Below are 20,933 nucleotides of genomic sequence, written 5' to 3'. Positions count from 1 at the left end.
CGTTGTGTATATAGCATCTTAAATATATTATCACCTTTTTCGGTGTAAGTACGTATGTATTGTACGCTCACCAGATTTAAAAAAAAAAGTATATTTTTGTGTGGATTGACGCCGACTTGAAGAAAAAAAAAAGGCGCAAAGTCCTTATTATTAAGTAGAGTATTCACTGTTTTAATATTTGCTATTTTGTTCAATAGGCTGTATTTCCTTTGGGATTTTTAATTAATATTACCCAGAATTTTTGGTTTTTTTCCAGAGGGTGTTTTTAAATAAGGGGTCGTCCCCCCTCACTGGTGGTGAATGTGTGTCGTTACCAGTCGTACTCTCTTAAATCTTTTTTTTTCGGTGCCGTAAAAATTTCATTATACATTATTTATATATATATATGAGATAGATATATATATACACATACATACATATATCTGTATAGATCAGGCATGGGCAAATTGTGGGCCTCCCTCCGGGTGTTTTGGACTCCAACTCCCACAATTCCTAACAGCTTTGGGCCCTTTCCTTTCCACCCTCAGCCGCTTAAGCGGCTGAGGGTGGAAAGGAAAGGGCCCAAGGCTGTTAGGAATTGTGGGAGTTGGAGTCCAAAACACCCGGAGGGAGGCCCAAAGTTTGCCCATGCCTGGTATAGATACATATATAAATATATGTATATATAGATAGCAAAGCGATAGCCCCCTCTGCAATTCGCTCCACATAAATCCAGCATTGGTTCATTCTGCATAAATAGAAAACAAAATCGTTGCAAACTGTTCGTAAGGAATGGTATGACGTCGTCTCTTTCGGCCTGAGGACAGGGGTGCTTTGGTCCCTCGTAATGGAAAGCGTGGTCAGAGGAAGGACGGAAGGGGGTTGAAGTGGTCTTTCGGTTTGGGGCAAACCATATCCCGATATTTAGATTCCCCTTGAACATTAGGAAGACCTTCCTGATGGCTAGACAGTGCTGCTTTGGAGTCCGTCCCTTTTAGCTCTGGCTTATCTAAAGGTGCTTCCAGGCTCATGTTTGCTTACTGTGTGTAATAGCAGCAGATGCTAAAGTAATAATATACTTTATTTATATTTCGCTCTATATTTCGCTCAGGGCGGATTACAGAACACATATAGGCAAACATTCAATGCCATTGTATAATTAACAGGACACACAATGCGTAAACAGAGGTAAAGGCTTTCCTATCTTTTTCCATCTCCGGCATCTGGAGGCTGTGTTCGACTCTAGCCACTGGGAGGAGCTGTTGCTTCATCTTCCATGCCAAGGAGCTTTTTGTTTTCTGTAGACAGCCTAATCGAATCGTTGGCATGTCCTTATGGGCCCAGTGGCACAAGGTTTAACCCAATAATCCACTGTCCCCGGATTCAAACCTTGTGCCGGTAGGACTGCTGACTGATACGTCAGCAGTTTGAATCCAGGGAGAGCGGGTTAAGCTCCCCCTGTCAGCTCCAGCTCCCCATGCAGGGACATGAGAGAAGCCTCCCACAAGGATAATAAAAAATCAAAACATCTGGGCAATGTCCCCTGCACAACGTCCTTGCAGACGGCCAATTCTCTCACACCAGAAGCGACTTGCAGTTTCTCGAGTTGCTCCTGACACACACAAAAAAAATTATCTCCCCTCTTAAAATGGTACCTATTTATCTACTGACATTGCTGTTTTCGATCTGCTAGGTAGGCAGAAGGTGGGCTGATGGCCAGGAGCTTACCTCGACCCAGGCTTTAACCACCAACCTTTCGATTGGTAAAGTTTACTGCAGCTGGTGGTTAAACCGCTGTGCTAAAGCTCGGCCTCAGTAATGTCTGAAGGCAGGTTTTATGAGATACTGAGATATCGTCTGTGTGTATCTACACACACACACATTTCCAGCAAAGGGGTATTTCCTTAAAAGGGAATAGCAACTCTGTATTTCATCCAGATGTTTTTAGTTCTCCATGATTACCGGCAAATAATCGTTAAGACAATCTAAATGCTCTTTAATTTAAAACCACACCAGACCTGGTCTTGTTAGAAAGTGGTATTAAATTGAAGGGTGAACACGTCTCCTCTCTCCATGTACATACTGTACATGCAGTCCTAGAAAACGGTATGTTTTCTAGTGGAACTGTTGCCCTTTTATCTTTTTCCCCTAGTCATAATTCCTCAGCATTTCAAGGAACTCATAGACATGAGGCACAGCTGCTTCTACAAGGCAGTACGTCCCTATTCCACCAGTGTATTCCTTGTCCCAATCCCTCTTTTTGCCCTGGAAAACCAAACACCACTTCATCGAATCCTTCTATCGCTTCCAAAGGGTATTTTGCCAGCCAATCCCTATTTATGCACCTCCATGAACTTTGCTGTCCATTTGAATGGGAGTTCTACATTTCACATTTTACTGTCTGGTTTCTTGTGTGCCTTAAATGAGATGGCTTTGTTGACTGTATCTCAATAGTCTTTTTATTCCTATGCAGGTTTGTAAGGAGTTGCATCACAATACATGCTTTTTCAAAGGTTTGGCTTGGTACTTGCATCTAGCCACCCAATGTTGGTTTTGGTTGAACAAAAGGAACGTTCCGAATCCGACTGTTAACTTGTGTCCCGTCTCCTTCACTCATCCTAGGACCTGGCCCGGTCTCCAAAGAGGAGAATATGTCATCCCGAACATAACAAATGCTGGCTTTGCAAAATGAAAACACCTAACACTAAACGTGTAACACTAGGCCTTTTTGGATAGCCTACTCCAATATGTAAGGTTAGTAGACTTGGGCCTTCCGTCTAGATGTTTTGGACTCCCAACTCCCACCATTCCTAACAGCCTCAGGCCCATTCGTTTTCCCACTCAGGTGCTTAAGCGACAGGGAGGGAAAGGAAAGGGACTGAGACTGTTAGGAATGGTGGGAATTGGGAGTCCAAAACACCTAGAAGGAAGGCCCAAGTTTTCCCATCCCTGGGAAAATGGGATATGCTTGTGCTAATGCAGTTGCAGCACCATCCTTGGGTTTGGCCTGATAGTGTGCCGGTGTCCCCGCATTGTCGTTGTGCTATATCCGTGTACCAAATGGGTTAATTTTGCACGGAAGTGGCCAGTGGTGATGGGAGAAGGCAAGAATGCAAGGAGTCATGCATGAACCGTGTACCTCGCATGGCAAACCACTTCTGAAATAGGAAAGGGGAGCTTAGAGAGCGTTCAAGGAGGAAACCGGTCTTCGCCTCTCCTGAAAGGCCAGGTTTTTTAGCGACACAGTGGTCCAAAATGCAAGGAAGCACGTGGCACTTTGGGTTGTCGCTTCGTTGCTTGAACGTGTCCTCCTGCCTAGCTCCCAGTCAGGCATGGTGGCTTCTCATTTGCCTGGGAGGAGCTGTGGCAATGGAATAGGTTAAGCCCTCATGCCGTCTGAACTGCTGACCTGAAGGGCGGTGGTTCGAATACGCGAGATGCAGTTATTTATTTATTGTATCAGGAGCGAACAAGTCGCTTTGAGCGACTTCTGCTGTTAGTGAATTGGCCGTATACAAAAATGTTGTCTTGAGGACACAGGGAGGCTTTTCTCATGTCCCCTGCGAAATGGGGTGAGCTCCCATCTGTCAGCTCCAGCTCCCCATGCGGGGACATGAGAGAAGCCTCCCACAGGATGGCAACACATCAAACATCTGGGCAAACATCTCTGCAGACAGCCATCAGATCAGGAGCGAACCAAGGGACAAGTCGCTTTGAGTCACTTCTGCTGTTATTGAATTGCCTAGAGGACGCAGGGAGGCTTCTCTCATGTCCCCTGCGAAACAGGGTGAGCTCCCGTCTGTCAGCTCCAGCTCCCCATGCGGGGACATGAGAGAAGCCTCCCACAGGATGGCAACACATCAAACATCTGGGCAATGTCCTCTGGGCAACTTAACATCTCTCCAGCTCCAGCTTCCCATTCAGGGATGTGAGAGAAGCCTCCCACAGGATGAGAAAACATCCCTGGGCAATGTCTCTGCAGACAGCCAATTCACTCACACCAGAAGCAACTTGCAGTTTTTTCAAGTCACTTCTGACACGGTTAAAAAAAAACTTGCATGGGACTGAGGCTATAATGCAGGCCTGCCCAACTCAGCAATAGTAGTTAAGGGGCTAGTATCAAAATAGGATAAACCTCAGTGGGCCGGTCCTCCTCCCCTCCCTCTGTTTTGATTGGCTGCAACTCCTAACGTGACCACCAGTTTGCCCGCCTCTCGTTCTCCTCCCACTTTTGATAGACTCAGTGGGCCACACGTTGTACTGTCACGGGGAACAGAGTTGTTGTGCGTGGCTGCTGACGTGTGTCATTCAGATCGGGACGAGGTTTTTTTTTTTTTGGTGGTTCAAAAAAGGGCAGTTCTGAAAACAAAGAATCAGTGGAGTTTGAATCGAATCAATGGCATTTAGATCAAGAGTGCTGCAGACCCAACACCTTGCACAAACTCAAGTGAGTAGAACAGAGTCAAATGTTAGGCAACGCTGGCTTCTGGCATGCTATATATATATATATGGTATGTAAGCCATGTTTTGACTCTAAAGGACACAAATGCTTTGGCGAGGGTAAATGTGCGCACAAGAAATACATAGTAAATAAGGAACATAAACGACTCCTGCCGGATCAACCATGGGAAGAAGTTTGGAATTTAGAATGTGAAAAACTTTAAAATTATATATATATATATATATATTAGACCTTTTTCCTCACTTTGCTGTGCAAGAAAAAAAAACACTGCTTTGCTATATTTAAAAAGGAAAAGCTTTTTTAAAAACCTTCTATGTACTTGGTAAATGTTTGTAGTCAACAGTTCACAGGCGAAGGAGCTGTTTGCGGTTCAAGCCGCCTGGCGGCACAAGCTGGACTTTGTTGCCATCTTTGAGACACGAATCTTTAAAGGAAAACAAATCAAAAGTTAATCTCTCTTTTTCCCTGAATGTGGTGTTTTTTCTTCAATATACAATAAATATTCTAGTGAACTTTTTATCAAATGGTTAAGAAAAATGCTAGAGGTTGTTGTAAAATATTTGTATCTTGCATTCACTAAAGTAAAAATACTGGCTTTTACTGTGTATTTCAGGCTCTCTCGTGTTTCCAACGGCGTTTCCTTGATTTCCACAATGAAGCCCTCCTTCCCGATTCCATCTAGGCCAGGCATGGGAAAACTTTCTAACTTGGGGGCCAAGTTAGGAGGAAGGAAGGAAAGAAGGCAAGGAGGAAGGAAAGAGGAAAGGGAAGGATGGAAGGAGAAGGAGGGGAAGGCAGAAGGAAGGAAGGAAAGGAAAAACAGAAGGAAAGAGAAAGAGGGAGAGAAGGAAGAAAGGAAGGACAAAAGGGTGAGAGGGAAGGAGGAAGGAAAGAGAAGGAAGGAAGGAAGGAGGAAAGGGTAGAAAGGAAGGATGGAAGGAGAAGGAAAGAAGGAAGGAAGGAGAAAGAGGGTGAGAAGGAAGAAAGGAAGGACAAAAGGGTGAGAGGGAAGGAGGAAGGAAAGAGAAGAAATGAGGAAAGGGTAGAAGGGATAGATGGAAGGAGAAGGAAAGAAGGAAGGAAAGGGAAAATGGAAGGAAAGAGAAAGGGTGAGAAGGAAGAAAAGAAGGACAAAAGGGTGGGAGGGAAGGAGGAAGGAAAGGGTAGAAGGGAAGGATGGAAGGAGAAGGAAAGAAGGAAGGAAAGGAAAAACGGAAGGAAGGAGAAAGAGGGTGAGAAGGAAGAAAGGAAGGACAAAAGGGTGGAAGGGAAGGAGGAAGGAAAGGGAAGGAGGAAAGGGTAGAAGGGAAGGATGGAAGGAAAAGGAAGGAAAGGAAAAATGGAAGGAAGGAGAAAGAGGGTGAGAAGGAAGAAAGGAAGGACAAAAGGGTGGGAAGGAAGGAGGAAGGAAAGAGAAGGAAGGAAGGAGGAAAGGGTAGAAGGAAAGGATGGAAGGAGAAGGAGGGAAGGCAGAATAATAATAATAACAACAAAAACAACAACAACACTTTATTTGTACCCCGCTACCATCTCCCCAAGGGATTTGGTGCGGCTTACATGAGGCCAAGCCCAAAGTACATCAAACAAAACATCAATAAACACAACATCAATAAACAATAAATAAAACACAAATCATATATAGAAGGAAAGAAAGGAAAAACGGAAGGAAGGAGAAAGAGGGAGAGAAGGAAGGAAGGACAAAAGGGTGGGAGGGAAGGAGGAAGGAAAGAGAAGGAAGGAGGAAAGGGTAGAAGGGAAGGATGGAAGGAGAAGAAGGAAAGAAGGAAGGACAAAAGGGTGGGAGGGAAGGAGGAAGAGGGAGGGAAGGAGGAAGGAAAGAGAAAAGGGTAGAGGGGAAGGATGGAAGGAGAAGGTGGGAAGGGAGGGAGGTAAGGAAGAAGGAAGAAAAGTCAAAACGGAAGGAAGCAACGAAGGAAAAAGCGAGAGAACGAAGAAAGGAAGGACAAAAGGGTGGAAGGAAAGAGTGAAGGAAGGATGGATAGGATGGTGAGAGACAGGAGGGCCTGAGAAAAGAGCCCAAGGGTCCACATCCGGGCCTGGGTTTGCCGATGCTTGATTTAGGCCTACAATCCATTGGTGTTATCGTTATCTATACATATAATATAAGTGAAAATATGTATGTGCGACTGGAGTGTCCACTCCCACAGACAAACTCCTGCCTCCACAAACAACTGTAGTTCCCACTACTCATGAGTCACCACCGAAGGCCCTCCCCCAGTGACATTCAGGTTTCAGTGAGTGCCATGGGCATGTCCAGGAGCCCTGCCAATGTCCTCCACAAACACCATCCTGCACACCACCCAAGGGAAGGCTTTCATATGGGGACCATTTCCTCCTAGATTTTCTATTTTTCCTCCACCACAGACATCCCAGTGTTTCTGAATCTCTCCATTGGTGTGAAGTTGTGATCATTGAAAGAAGCCATACTGGCCTTTTTCAGGGGTTCTTTGCACATTGTGCTCAAAAGAGATTTGCTGCATGTAGATCAGTCATGGGGAAACCAAGCAGCTATGGAAGAAACTCAGAACATGGAAGTGTTTTGGGGTTTTTTTAAATTCATGTACCATTACATTTCAGGAAATTTACTTAGCATTCCTTCCCCCTCCACAGTTAGGTTTGCAAACTTAACAAACATAAGTAGAAGTTATTTAAACAAATGTTGTGACTTATAGAAAAGTGGCTTTCTGACATGGAATTAGCATGTTAAAATTATTGCAATAAGCTCAGGCATGAGCAAACTTGGGCCCTCTAAGCTGTTAGGAATTGTGGGAGTTGAAGTTCAAAACACCTGGAGGGCTGAAGTTTGCTCATGCCTGCTCTGGCTCTTGAAAAGCACAATGCAACGCAAAAACATGGAAGTGTTCAATGAGTTATACCTGTTACTTAGTCAAAGTACAGATGAGTGCCTGGCCCAACAAGACAATGTTTACATACATTTGCTTTGTATTCCAACTTTTTCCCCATTTTCTGGCTTGGATGTTCAAAATATTCTTTTCCTCGCTACCTATGTGTTGTTTTCATCCAAATTCATTATTAACAGTGTCCATTAAGGTACAGGTGAGATGGGATGGAAATTAAGGGTGGGTCAAAATGTTTTGCCTCCTGGGTCATAAAAACATGATGAATAATCCTAGACCAGCAGAAGTGGCTCCAGATCATAGGCTTTACTGTACTCTACGCAAAACTACAGTTCAACATAGTCCCCATCAATTTGCACACATTTGCACCATCATTTAACCCAAGCATCATTTTGAAAAATTCAGGGTTTCGCTTGGTAACCCATGATTTTAAAGCTGTTTTGACATTGCATCTTGAAACCACATAGGTTGTCTTTCGGAGGTCCAAACAGGTAAAAGATTGAGTTATTGTGTATCTTCCAGGCTGTCTGGCCATGTTCCAGAAGGATTCTCTCCTGACGTTTCACCTGCATCTATGGCAGGCATCCTCAGAAGTTGTGAGGTCTGTTGGAAACTAGGAAAACGGGATCTGTTGGAAACTAGGAATACCCCATTTTCCTAGTTTCCAACAGACCTCACAACCTCTGAGGATGCCTGCCATGGATGCAGGTGAAACGTCAGAAGAGAATGCTTCTGGAACATAGCCATCCAGCTTGGAAAACACACAACAATCCAGTGATTCCGGCCATGAAAACGTTTGATAACAGGTAAAAGATTTAATGACTTGAATGATGTTAAAACAGGTTTGAAATCATGGGTCACGAAGCAAACCCCTGATTTTTTTTCCAAAATGGGTTTGATACCTGAGTTAACCAATGGGGCAAATGTGTCCAAATTGATGGTGACAATGTTGAACGATGGTTTTGCACATAGGACAGTTCAGGCTAGGATCTGGAGCAACTTCAGCTGCTCTAGGTTCACTCATAATGTTTTTATGACACAGGAAGCAACACTTTTTGACCCACCACCATACTTCAGATTCTGACAAAGATCTCAAAGGTACGCCTCAAGAAGTCTTGTCTTTGGCAGTGTTTTCCCATGGCCGCCAACTTTTACTACTTTCCATGGCTGTGGATTAAGAGTTTGTGAGGAGTAGTACAAATAGGTGTGTGTTCCCTCCTCACTGTCTGCCAGAAGTTGACACTTGCCATGAGATTAAATGAGGAAAGTCCTGTTAGGCCAGAGGTTCTCAAGCTGTGGGTCCCCAGGTGTTTTGGCCTACAACTCCTAGAAATCCCTGCCAGTACCAGCTGTTAGGATTTCTGGGAGTTGAACGCCAAAACATCTGGAGACCAAAACAGGTTGAGAACCACTGTGTTAGGCCAAGACTTGGTACAACATACAAAATACTTAGAGACCATTTCCTCATATCTTGGACCTTCCTAGACCCCACAGAATACAGTGGAATTTCACAAACACACCAAAACATCCTAAGGACTCTTTAGGGAAGGTACAAACGTGCCGTCATGCCCCTTAATAGTACTTGGGGACAAAGCATTTTGAGCTTCTCGGGAATCAGATGTTCCCTTCCAAAGTCTCCTGAAGGACGGATTCCTTAATGCCCTCATCTTCTTTAGTTGCCTATGACGAAGGAAACATGGCTGCAACTCAAGCAATAGCAGTGACCCATGTTGAAAGCATCCAGGAGAAATGTGTCAACAAAAAGAACTCAATCCATGCAAACCAAAACTTTTGACTTGGAAAGGTTTTGGTTCAGGCCTGGGCAAACTTCAGCCTGCCCTCCAGATGTTTTGGACTTCCACCATTCCTAACAGCCTAAGGCCCCTTCCTTCTCCCCCTCAGCTGCTTAAGCCTGAGGTGTTAGGAATTATGGAAGTCCAAAGCATCTGGAGGGAAGGCTGAAGTTTGTGGAAACTGCCCCAATTATGGTAGGAGAAGGGCAAGGACATGTGGTGGCTGAGAGTGCTCCGGAGAGTGCTCTGGAGAGCTCTCTGCCACCATGTGCCCTCCTCAAGCCGTCCTCCTGACATAAGGATGGGGCCTCCTGCACCGTCCTTATGCTGGTAGGAGGGTGGGACAAGCGGTGGCTGAGAGCACTCCAGAGAGTTCTCAGCCACCAAGTGCCTTCCTTGTGGCATAAGGATGGGGCCGCTTGCACCGTCCTTATGCTGGTAGGAGGGTGAGACATGCGGTGGCTGAGAGCGCTCAGGAGAGCTCTCAGCCGTGTGCCTTCCTCAAGCCGTCCTCCTGACATAAGGATGGGGCCTCCTGCACTGTCCTTATGCTGGTAGGAGCTCAGGGGAGCTCTCAGCCACTGAGTGCCTTCCTCCTGGCATAAGGATAGGGCCACTTGCACCGTCCTTATGCTGGTAGGAGGGTGAGACATGCGGTGGCTGAGAGCGTTCAGGAGAGCTCTCAGCCGTGTGCCTTCCTCAAGCCGTCCTCCTGACATAAGGATGGGGCCTCTTGCACCGTCCTTATGCTGGTAGGAGCTCAGGGGAGCTCTCAGCCACTGCGTGCCTTCCTCCTGGCATAAGGATAGGGCCACTTGCACCGTCCTTATGCTGGTAGGAGGGTGAGACATGCGGTGGCTGAGAGCGTTCAGGAGAGCTCTCAGCCGTGTGCCTTCCTCAAGCCGTCCTCCTGACATAAGGATGGGGCCTCTTGCACCGTCCTTATGCTGGTAGGAGCTCAGGGGAGCTCTCAGCCACTGCGTGCCTTCCTCCTGGCATAAGGATAGGGCCACTTGCACCGTCCTTATGCTGGTAGGAGGGCGAGACATGCGGCGGCTGAGAGCGCTCAGGAGAGCTCTCAGCCGTGTGCCTTCCTCAAGCCATCCTCCTGACATAAGGATGGGGCCTCTTGCACCGTCCTTATGCTGGTAGGAGCTCAGGGGAGCTCTCAGCCATTGTGTGCCTTCCTTCTGGCATAAGGATAGGGCCACTTGCACCGTCCTTATGCCAGTAGGAGGGCAAGACATGCGGCTGAGAACACTCAGGAGAGCTCTCAGCCGTGTGCCTTCCTCAAGCCGTCCTCCTGACTTATGGATGAGGCCTCTTGCACCGTCCTTATGCTGGTAGGAGCTCAGGAGAGCTCTCAGCCACTGCGTGCCTTCCTCCTGGCATAAGGATAGGGCCATCGTCCTTATGCCAGTAGGAGGGCAAGACATGCGGTGGCTGAGAGCGCTCCAGGGGGCTCTCAGCTGCTGCGTGCCTTCTTCTCTCCCTCCCTCATCTTTTTGGCATAAGGATATGGTGGGCCACCATGTCCTTACACCAAGAGGACAAAGAAAATAAGGAGGGCCTCAGGTAAGCACCCAGAGGCTGCATCTGGCCCCCGGGCCTTAGTTTGCCATGCCTTGCTTAGGCAGAAAAGAAAAGGGAAAACCCCTGGGGCTGTTAGGAATTGTGGGAGTTGAAGCCCAAAACACCTGGAGGGAAGGCTGAATTAAGGGATTAGATTTAGTTTGGGGATAAACTTGGGTATTTGTTTCTTCCTGACAAAGGCAGTGAAAGCCTAACTCTATGGGAAAGCAGTGGGCAGTTTATTGGGAGTCCAAATGAAGGGATTCCCACCTTCCTAGTTTCCATAAACTGACCTTGTTTCCCTTAACGGAGGCTGCTGCTGATGCTTGCCAAAGTGCTCTTTTACAGGCATGTCAGCAGCACACCCCTTTCAGATGTCAAAATCCCACTACCCTCTTCCTTTCTGAACAGGGCACGTCCGTCACCGGCCATCGTCCGGATCTCATTTCCCAAAATCCCACCACCCTCTTCCTTTCTGAACAGGGTGAGTCCATAACTGACTGGCCGCCATCCGGACCTCATTTCTGCCCTTGTTTCCCCTTTACAAGTTCAGCGCCCACAACTTACAGTCTCATCCAGAACATTACATCGAAAGCATGGAGTCTCTCGCCCACTTGTGTCTCTCGGCCTCATCCGCCGGCTAGGATGAATGCTCCCGTTTTGGGGACATGCACAGTCAACCCATGCAAGGAGCCATTGGCAGTCAGGTTGGAAGCATCGCCGGCCATATCTAGCTTCTGGGTCTTAAAATAGACAATATAAAACACAGGCAAAACAATTCCAACAAGGAGCATCACGAAGACGGCGTTCCACCACTGGATGCCACAATCTGCTCCGCTCGTGGCTTCTTTCGGACGCGGAGGGGACCAGCCCGGCGTTTCAATGCAATAGTCTGGGCTTGGCGAGACCGTCGCTTGCGTCACTTCTGCCGCTTGTTCTATGTTCTCGTCAATCCCTCTGAAATACTGATCAATGGGTTCTCTGTTGTCACTGTCATTGCCTTCCAGCAGTTCAGCCAGTGACACAGCGGCGCTGTGTGGCAACTCTTCTCTCGTTTCCGTCAATACGCCGTTGACCTTGACGGGAATTTTGATGGATTTCAGAGCATACAAGTCTTGTTCCCGGATAAAGTTATTGACCCGTTTGATGTCTGCAACCTGAGAATTCAGAGGGAAACATCACTTCTGCAAGTAAGTACACATGATGAAAGCCTTTGACAACACATTATCCAGGCTTTGTTCTGATCCAGCATGGCAACTAATTCCCTGAACAATCTTCATCTGCTTAATTCAGTAGTTTTCAACCTTCCTAATGCCAAGACCCCTTAGTACAGCTCCTCCTGTTGTGGTGGCCCCCAACCATAACATTATTTTCGCTGCTACCTCATCACTGAAATTTTGCTACTGTTATGAATCGCAATGTAAATATCTGATATGCAGGATTTAGCTTTATTCACTGGACCAAATTTGGCACAAATACCCGATACGCCCACATTTGAATACTGGTGGGATTGGAGGGGGGATTGATTTTGTCATTTGGGAGTTGTAGTTGCTGGGATTTATAGTTCACCTACAAGCAAAGAGCAGTCTGAACTCCACCAATGATGGAATTGAACCAAACTTGGCACATAAAATTCCCATGACCAACAGAAAATACTGGAAGGGTTTGGTGGGCATTGACCTTGAGTGTGGGAGTTGTAGTTCACCTACATCTAGAGAGCACTATGGACTCAAACAGTGATGGATCTGGACCAAACTCTGAATTCACCCATGATTGGGCAAGGATTCGAACCCTGGTCTCCGTAGTCCAAAGTTTAAATCACCCAAACCAAGGCCAGGAAGAGTGGTTCGGATCCAGATTTGGGCCTAATGCTCTCTCGTCCCTTGCAAATTCTGTACACAGTTTGAGAGTATTTCCCCCAAATTAGATAGATGCTGTGAGTTTTCCGAGCTGTCTGGCCATATTCGAGAAGCATTCTCTCCTGACATTTTGCCCACATCTATGGCAGACAGCCTCAGAGGTTGTGAGGTCTGTTGGAAACTAGGCAAGTGGGGTTTATATATCTGGAATAGTGTCTAGGGTGGAAGAAATAACTCTTGTCTACTGGAGGCAAGTATGAATATTGTATGTATTGTCGAAGGCTTTCATGGTCGGAAAACTTGGCATGAATACTCAATATACCCAAATGTTGGGCATATTGTTGGAGTTTGGGGGAAAACAGACTTTGACATTTGGGAGTTGTAGTTGCTGGGATTTATAGTTCACCTACAATTAAAGAGCATTCTGAACCTCACCAGTGATAGAATTGAGCCAAAATTCCCACACAGAATCCTCATAACCAACAAAAAATATTGTGTTTTCTGTTGGTCTTTGGCGACCCCTCTGACACCCCCTCGCGACCCTTCCAGGGGTCCCGACCCCCAGGTTGAGAACCACTGGCTTAAGTTATACCAGTTGTGACTCTGCTCTCCCCAACCTTGTGCAGTTCTTCCCATTAAGCCAAGTGGCACTTGACCAGCACAAAGGACAGGGAGGATGGCATGGAAAGCATGGAAAACGCCCACCTTTGGGAGCAGATGCTTTCCAATGTTGGCCTGCCAACTTGCATGGCCTGCCTAGACCGACAACCAGAAATCAGTTTCATGAACGGCATCATTTGTAACATGGCAGGTGCAGACAAATGGAATCCTTTGAACCCGTTTGCTTCTCACCTTGCATCCGTACTGCAGGGCCAGCTTGTTGAGGCTGTCGTCTTCCCTGACTTCTCGTTCCAGGAAGACAGTGTCCCTGACTTTCTCGCGGGAAGCGTTCCTTTGCTGGAGCTCCTTCCCCCTCGCTCGCAATTCCATCACATCCAGCTCTTCCTCCGAGGACGACTCTGACTCCGACCGTTCACTTCGGAACAGGTAAACCTGGCTGCTGGAGAATTTGCGCACCGCTGTCGGAGCTTGGAAGGACGTGACCGGCCCTTGGTTGAGCCTCATGGTTTGCAGAAGGTCCTCCCTGCAGGGGAAAACAAAGAATTTGAGAAATGTCAAATCAATGATGGAAAAACTTCCTCTCAACAGCTTGGCCAAGTTACTTGACGCTACAGACTGAGCTGACCTTTAATGTCCAGCAAAGAGGCCCTCATTTCCACACCATCCAGGCCCAACTTGCATTTAAAATCTACTAGAGAAGGCACGTTTTCGAGGGCAGCTCAGAAGCTATGGAACGCACTGCTGGAAGAAGTCAGATCGGCTCCAAACCTGGTGTAATTCAGAAGTCAGATCGGCTCCAAACCTGGTGTAATTCAGAAGTCAGATCGGCTCCAAACCTGGTGTAATTACCTGGTGTAATTACAAACCTGGTGTAATTACACCTGGTGTAATTGCTTGTCTATAAAGCTATTGTCCTCCCAACCCTGCTATATGCCTGTGAGATGTAGACTGTCTATAGACGTCACATGCAACTCCTGGAACGATTCCATCAGCGCTGCCTCTGGAAAATCCTGCAAATCTCTTGGGAAGACAGGCGGACAAACGCAGTGTGCTGGAAGAAGCAAAGACCACCAGCATTGAAGCGATGGTCCTCCAACATCAACTCCGCTGGACAGGCCACGTTGTCCGGATGCCTGACCACCGTCTCCCAAAGCAGTTGCTCTACTCTGAACTTACGGAAAACGGAACGTTGGTGGAGAGGAAAAGAGATTTAAAGATGGGCTCAAAGCCAACCTTAAAAACTCTGGCATAGACACTGAGAACTGGGAAGCCCTGGCCCTTGAGCGCTCCAGCTGGAGGTCAACTGTGACCAGCAGTGCTGCAGAATTCGAGGAGGCACAAGTGGAGGGCGAAAGAGAGAAACGTGCCAGGAGGAAGGCGTGTCAAGCCAACCCCGACCGGGACTGCCTTCCACCTGGAAACCAATGCCCCCACTGCGGAAGAAGATGCAGAGCAAGAATAGGGCTCCACAGCCACATACAGACTCACAAGGAAACCCATAATGGAAGACCATCTTACTCGTCCAATGAGGGATCGCCTAAGTAAGTAAGTAAGTAAGTAAGTAATTCAGAAAACGGCTATTTCCTGTTTAAAATAGCCGTTAACTAAGCGCTTTATGGTTGTATGGGGAATCTATATAAATAAATGCCCTGTGCATAATAAGTACCTTAAAAACAAAAGAACCAATGAATGAAATCACACCAAATTTGGCAACAAAATGTCTCACAACACAAGAAGTGATCATCACGGAGTAGTTCACCTACATCCAGAGAGCACTATGGACTCAAACAATGATGGATCTGGACCAAACTTGGCATGAATACTTAATATGCCCAAATGTGAACACTGTTGGAGTTTGGGGGAAAACAGACTTTGACATTTGGGAGTTGTAGTTGCTGGGAATTATAGTTCACCTACAATCAAAGAGCATTCTGAACTCCATCAATGATGGAATTGAACCAAACTTGGCACACAGAACTCCCATGACCAACAGAAAATACTGGAAGGGTTTGGTAAGCATTGACCTTGAGTTTGGGAGTTGTAGTTCACCTACATCCAGAGACTATCATGGACTCAAACAGTGATGGATCTGGACCAAACTTGGCACGAATATTCAATATGCCCAAATGTGAATACTGGTGGAGTTTGGGGAAAATTTTTATTTATTTATTTATTTTCAGTTTTATATTCTGCCTTTCTCACCCCGCAGGGGACTCAGGGCGGATTACAATGTACACATATATGCCAATTTGGACATACAACATATACAGACATACACAGAGGCTATTTAACTTTTTCTGGCTGCCGGGGAGCTGTCACTTTCATTGTCCATCTGCGACACTGATGAAGCACTTCCGCATTCCCCGCATGCTTTGCTGAAGTCTTTATGGCCTCATAAATCAGTTAATTTAGCCTCCCCATACTTTAATGTCGTACCTTATTTTCCTACTTGAGAGATGCAACTGTCTTTCAGGTTGCAAAGGTCGACAACAGGCAAGACAATTGGTTGGAAACCCACTCCAACCCGGGCTGGCTTCGAACTCATGACCTTTTGGTCAGAGTGATCTTAATGCAGCTGACACTCAGCCAGCTGCCCCACAATCCCAGTGCAACCTTGACATTTGGGAACTGAAGTTGCTAGGATTTATAGTTCACCTACAATCAATAGCATTCTGAATTCCACCAAGAATTGAATTGAACCAAACTTGGCACACAGTTCTCCCATCATCAATACAAAATACTGGAAGGGTTTGGTGGGCATTGACCTTGAGTTTGGGAGTTGTAGTTCACCTACATCCAGAGAGCACTGTGGACTCAGACAATGATGGATTTGGACCAAACTTGGCACAAATACTCAATATGCCCAGATGTGAACACTGGTGGAGTTTGGGGAAAATAGAATCTTGACATTTGGGAGTTGTAGTTGCTGGGATGTATAGTTCACCAACAATCAAAGAGCATTCTGAACCCCACCAACGATGGAATTGAATCAAATTTGGCACACTGTTCTCCCATGACCAACAGAAAATACTGGAAGGGTTTGGTGGGCAGTGTCCTTTGGTTTTGGAGTTGTAGTTCACCTACATCCAGAGATCACTGTGGACTCCAACAATGATGGATCTGCACCAAAGTCTACACGAATACTCTATATGCCCAAATGTGAACACTGGTGGAGTTTGGGGGAAATAGAATCTTGACATTTGGGAGTTGTAGTTGCTGGGATTTGTAGTTCACCTACAATCAAAGAGCATGCTGAACCCCACCAACGGCAGAATTGGGCCAAACCTCCCACACTGAACCCTCCTGTGGCAGGGGACTGCTAGTGACAAATATACTAAGAGTCCCTCCTCTTCTTCCCACTCACTCACCTCTTTCCTTCCTTCTCTTCTTCCTTCTTCTTCACTCTTTTCTTTTGCAACCAGGCCCACCTGTTCCTGCTTTGGCTCTCCGCCTCGCGATTGGCCGAAAAGTCCTCGAGGAGGCGCGTCGGAGCAGCGCCGCGACCAATCGCCTGTCAAGGATTAACAAGCAGCATGGTAGGTTGCGCCCACGAGTCAAGCTTCAACTCAGGGCGGAGGGAGGGGCTTGAAATTAAAGGGACAGGACCCCCTTTCCCCCCTTCCTTTCAATCACAATCTCACCCTTCCCAGTAGAAGAGTATTGCCACAACAGAACGCAAGAGCACATCACATATTGACAAGCTGGAATGTGTCCAGAGGAGGGCGACTAAAATGATCAAGGGTCTGGAGAACAAGCCCTATGAGGAGCGGCTTAAGGAGCTGGGCATGTTTAGCCTGAAGAAGAGAAGGCTGAGAGGAGATATGATAGCCATGTATAAATATGTGAGAGGAAGCCACAGGGAGGAGGGAGCAGATCAGGGGTCTGGAGAACAAGCCCTATGAGGAGCGGCTTAAAGAGCTGGGCATGTTTAGCCTGAAGAAGAGAAGGCTGAGAGGAGATATGATAGCCATGTATAAATATGTGAGGGGAAGTCACAGGGAGGAGGGAGCAAGCTTGTTTTCTGCTTCCCTGGAGACTAGGACGCAATGGAACAATGACTTCAAACTACAAGAAAGGAGATTCCATCTGAACATGAGGAAGAACTTCCTGACTGTGACAGCCGTTCAGCAGTGGAACTCTCTGCCCCGGAGTGTGGTGGAGGCTCCTTCTTTGGAGGCTTTTAAACAGAGGCTGGATGGCCATCTGTCAGGGGTGCTTTGAATGCAATATTCCTGCTTCTTGGCAGAATGGGGTTGGACTGGATGGCCCATGAGGTCTCTTCCAACTCTTTGATTCTATGATTCTATGATCATCTACACTGTAGAATTAATGCAGTTTGACACCGCTTTGGCTGCTGTGTATGTATGTAATCCTACCTACAGACAGAGTCATGTAAAAGCCATGCTTCACCCAGCTGCAGCTTTCACAAGTTGCATGGCATTCAACCAAGTGGTGTGAAACCGCCTTAATTCCATGGTGTAGATGCTCCCAGAGTGCCCCACAGTCTTAGCATTGCTTTTGACTCATGGGGCATTTTTAAAGCCTTATCCCCAATTATGTGGCAGTGTAGATAGTTATAATCCAGTTCAAATCAGATAATTGGGGATCAGATCCTGGGATATAGCGCAGTGTAGATGCAGCCAGACTGGTAAAAAGGGTAAAGATAGTCCCCTGACATTTAGTCCAGTCATGTCTGACTCTGGGGTGTGGTGCTCATCTCCATTTCTAAGCCGAAGAGCCAGCGTTGTCTGTAGACACCTCCAAGGTCATGTGGCCGGCATGACTGCATGGAGCGCTGTTACCTTCCCGCCAGAGCGGTATCTATTGATCTACTCACATTTGCATGTTTTTGAACTGCTAGGTTGGCAGAAGCTAGGGCTGACAGCGGAAGCTCACGCCGCTCCCCGGAATCAAACCTGCGACCTTTCGATCATCAAGCTCAGCAGCTCAGTGCTTTAACCCACTGCGCCACCGAGCCAGACTGGTATTACTGTTATTTATCTATGACTGTTATATAATTATTCCATTAGTCGTCTGTGTGCATTCAGAAGAAGATCTACAAGCCACTCTAAACACCTTCGCAGAAGCATACGAGAAGCTCGGCCTGTCATTGAACATCGAGAAAACCAAAGTCCTCTTCCAGCAGTCACCAGCCAATCCCTCTCCAATGCCAGCGATACAGCTTAATGGTGTAACATTAGAAAATATCGACACTGAAATACAACACCGTCTGAGCTCTGCAAGCGCAGCATTTTTCCGAATGAAGCAGAGAGTGTTTGAGGACCAGGACATCCGTAGGGATACCAAGGGGCTTGTCTATAAAGCTATTGTCCTCCCAACCCTGCTATATGCCTGCGAAGCGTGGACTGTCTACAGACGTCATATGCAACTCCTGGAACGATTCCATCAGCACTGCCTCCGGAAAATCCTGCAAACTAGGAAAAAGGGTTTATATATCTGTGGAATGACCAGGGTGGGACAAAGGACTCTTGTCTGCTGGAGCTAGGTGTGAATGTTTCAACTGACCACCTTAATTAGCATTTGATGGCCTGGCAGTGCCTGGAGCAAACTTTTGTTGAGAGGTGATTAGATGTCCTTGTTTGTTTCCTCTATGTTGTTTTGCTGTTGTAATTTTAGAGTTTTTTTTAATACTGGTAGCCAGATTTTGTTCATTTTCATGGTTTCCTGCTTTCAAGTTTCAGACTTAGGTTGACCCTGAGCAAGGGCCGGGTAAATGACTTTGGAGGGCCGCATCCGGCCCTCGAGCCTTAGTTCGAGGTCTACACTTGGAATAACTAACAGAAATGCAGACGGGACATAGACTACGAACAGGAGATGTGCGACTACTAAATCTTGCCCAGAGGCCCATCCTCACTCCAAGACTATAGTGATGTAGTTCTACTTTAAATGCCATGTCTCTGTCCTTGGAGTTGGCATATGGAATTCTCCACCAAAGAGACCCCTTCGTAAACTACAAATCCCAGGGTTATACAGGGGGGGAAACTATTAAGGCTTTAAGAGGGGCAATGGGACTATGCTACATGGCGATGTATTGAGCAGATAGCCTTGGCTTTCATAGAGGGATCCCTTTGAAATGAAAAAGAGGAGCAATTCTAGCCCTTCCCCAGCAGATGATGCTCGTGCCATGCGCATCCAAGGCTTGCCTGTCCTGGAACTGTTTCTGGAATTAAGAATTGTTCTGTTTCCTTGTCAAAGGGGTTCTTCATACTGTATGGATATGTGTGCATGCCTATGTGCATGTATGTAAATAAACATATTACATCACAGTATTGTTGAAGTTTTTCATGGCTGGAATCACTGGATTTTTGTAAGTTTTCCGGGCTGTCTAGCCATGTTCCAGAAGCATTCTCTCCTGACGTTTCGCCTGCGTCTATGGCAGGCATGACTTTTTTTGATAGAGTTACAAGCTGGGTAGATGCAGGGAATGCCGTGGATGTAGCATACCTGGATTTCAGTAAGGCCATCGGCAATGTCCCCCATGACCTTCTGGCAAGGAAACTAGTCCAAACGATCCAAACGATCTTGACAGATTAGAGATGGGCCAAAACTAACAAAATGAAGCTCAACAGGGACAAATGCAAGATACTCCACTTAGGCAGAAAAATGAAATGCAAAGATACAGAATGGGGGACAATGCCTGGCTCGAGAGCAGTAGGTGTGAAAAAGATCTTGGAGTCCTCGTGGACAACAAGTTAAACATGAGCCAACAATGTGATGTGGTGGCAAAAAAAGCCAATGGGATTTTGGCCTGCATCAATAGGAGCCTAGTGTCTAGATCTAGGGAAGTAATGCTACCCCTCTATTCCGCTTTGATTAGACCACACCTGGAATATTGTGTCCAATTCTGGGCACTACAACTCAAGAGAGATATTGACAAACTGGAATGTGTCCAGAGGAGGGTGACTAAAATGATCAAGGGTCTGTAGAACAAGCCCTATGAGGACTGGCTTAAAGAGCTGGGCATGTTTAGCCTGAAGAAGAGAAGGCTGAGAGGAGACATGATAGCCATGTATAAATATGTGAGAGGGAGGAGGGAGCAAGCTTGTTTTCTGCTTCGCTAGAGACTAAGATGCGGAACAATGGCTTCAAAGTACAAGAAAGGAGATTCCATCTGAACATGAGGAAGAACTTCCTGACTGTGAGGACCGTTCAGCAGTGGAACTCTCTGCCCTGGAGTGTGGTGGAGGCTCCTTCTTTGGAGGCTTTTAAACAGAGGCTGGGTGGCCATCTGTCAGGGGTGCTTTGAATGCAATATTCCTGCTTCTTGGCAGAACGGGGTTGGGCTGGATGGCCCATGAGGTCTCTTCCAACTCTGATTCTGTGATTCTATCCTCAGAGGTTGTATATTGCACCATATATTGTAAATACATATAAAAGCAGTTCCCGAGTTGCAAACATCTAACTTACGAACAACTCCTAGTTAAGAACGAGAAAACAGGAAGTGAGAGAAATCTCCCTTTAAGAAGGGAAATCCACTCTTGGAAGAGATATTACTATCAGGGGGGAAAGGGGCTCCAAGGAAGCTTTATCTCCAATCCTCACTTGCCACAACAAGTCAAATTTTTGCAAAATCTAATTATCACAAGGACCGAAAGAGAGGTGAAATCTTCTGAACAGGGGTACAGGGAGGAAAATGGACAATACAGGAGTGTTAACACTTCCCTATCCAAACTTTAATATATAATAATATAATATAATAATAACACTTTATTTATATTTCGTCCTATCTCACCAAAGGGAACTCAGG

The 20,933-nt window shown here is 46.5% G+C and overlaps 1 protein-coding gene across 1 annotated transcript; it reads right to left on the bottom strand.

The window, feature by feature from the left end:
• Nucleotides 1–6,997: 6,997 nt before the first annotated feature.
• LYSMD4 (LysM domain containing 4) lies at nt 6,998–16,637 on the bottom strand. Its single transcript, XM_060755665.2, has 3 exons — nt 16,534–16,637; nt 13,397–13,688; nt 6,998–11,842 (listed from the first exon to the last, which is right to left on the bottom strand). The coding sequence occupies exons 2-3, from the start codon at nt 13,667–13,669 to the stop codon at nt 11,315–11,317; spliced, it is 801 nt and encodes a 266-aa protein (XP_060611648.2). The 5' UTR covers nt 13,670–13,688; nt 16,534–16,637; the 3' UTR covers nt 6,998–11,314.
• Between the last annotated feature and the right edge of the window lie 4,296 nt (nt 16,638–20,933).

The sequence above is a fragment of the Anolis sagrei genome, chromosome 9, assembly GCF_037176765.1.
Source record: "Anolis sagrei isolate rAnoSag1 chromosome 9, rAnoSag1.mat, whole genome shotgun sequence".
NCBI classification, from domain to species: domain Eukaryota; kingdom Metazoa; phylum Chordata; class Lepidosauria; order Squamata; family Dactyloidae; genus Anolis; species Anolis sagrei.
The sequence above is the reverse complement of the archived record's forward strand: the minus strand, read 5'-3'. Positions and strand labels throughout refer to the sequence as shown.

Bases quoted from the DNA above. Each gene is read 5' to 3' on its own strand.
- LYSMD4 (XM_060755665.2), bottom strand. From the start codon at position 13,669: ATGAGGCTCAACCAAGGGCCGGTCACGTCCTTCCAAGCTCCGACAGCG. The intron at 11,843-13,396 runs GTGAGAAGCAAA...CTGAATTCTCAG, and splicing joins CCCTGCAGTACGGATGCAAG to GTTGCAGACATCAAACGGGT.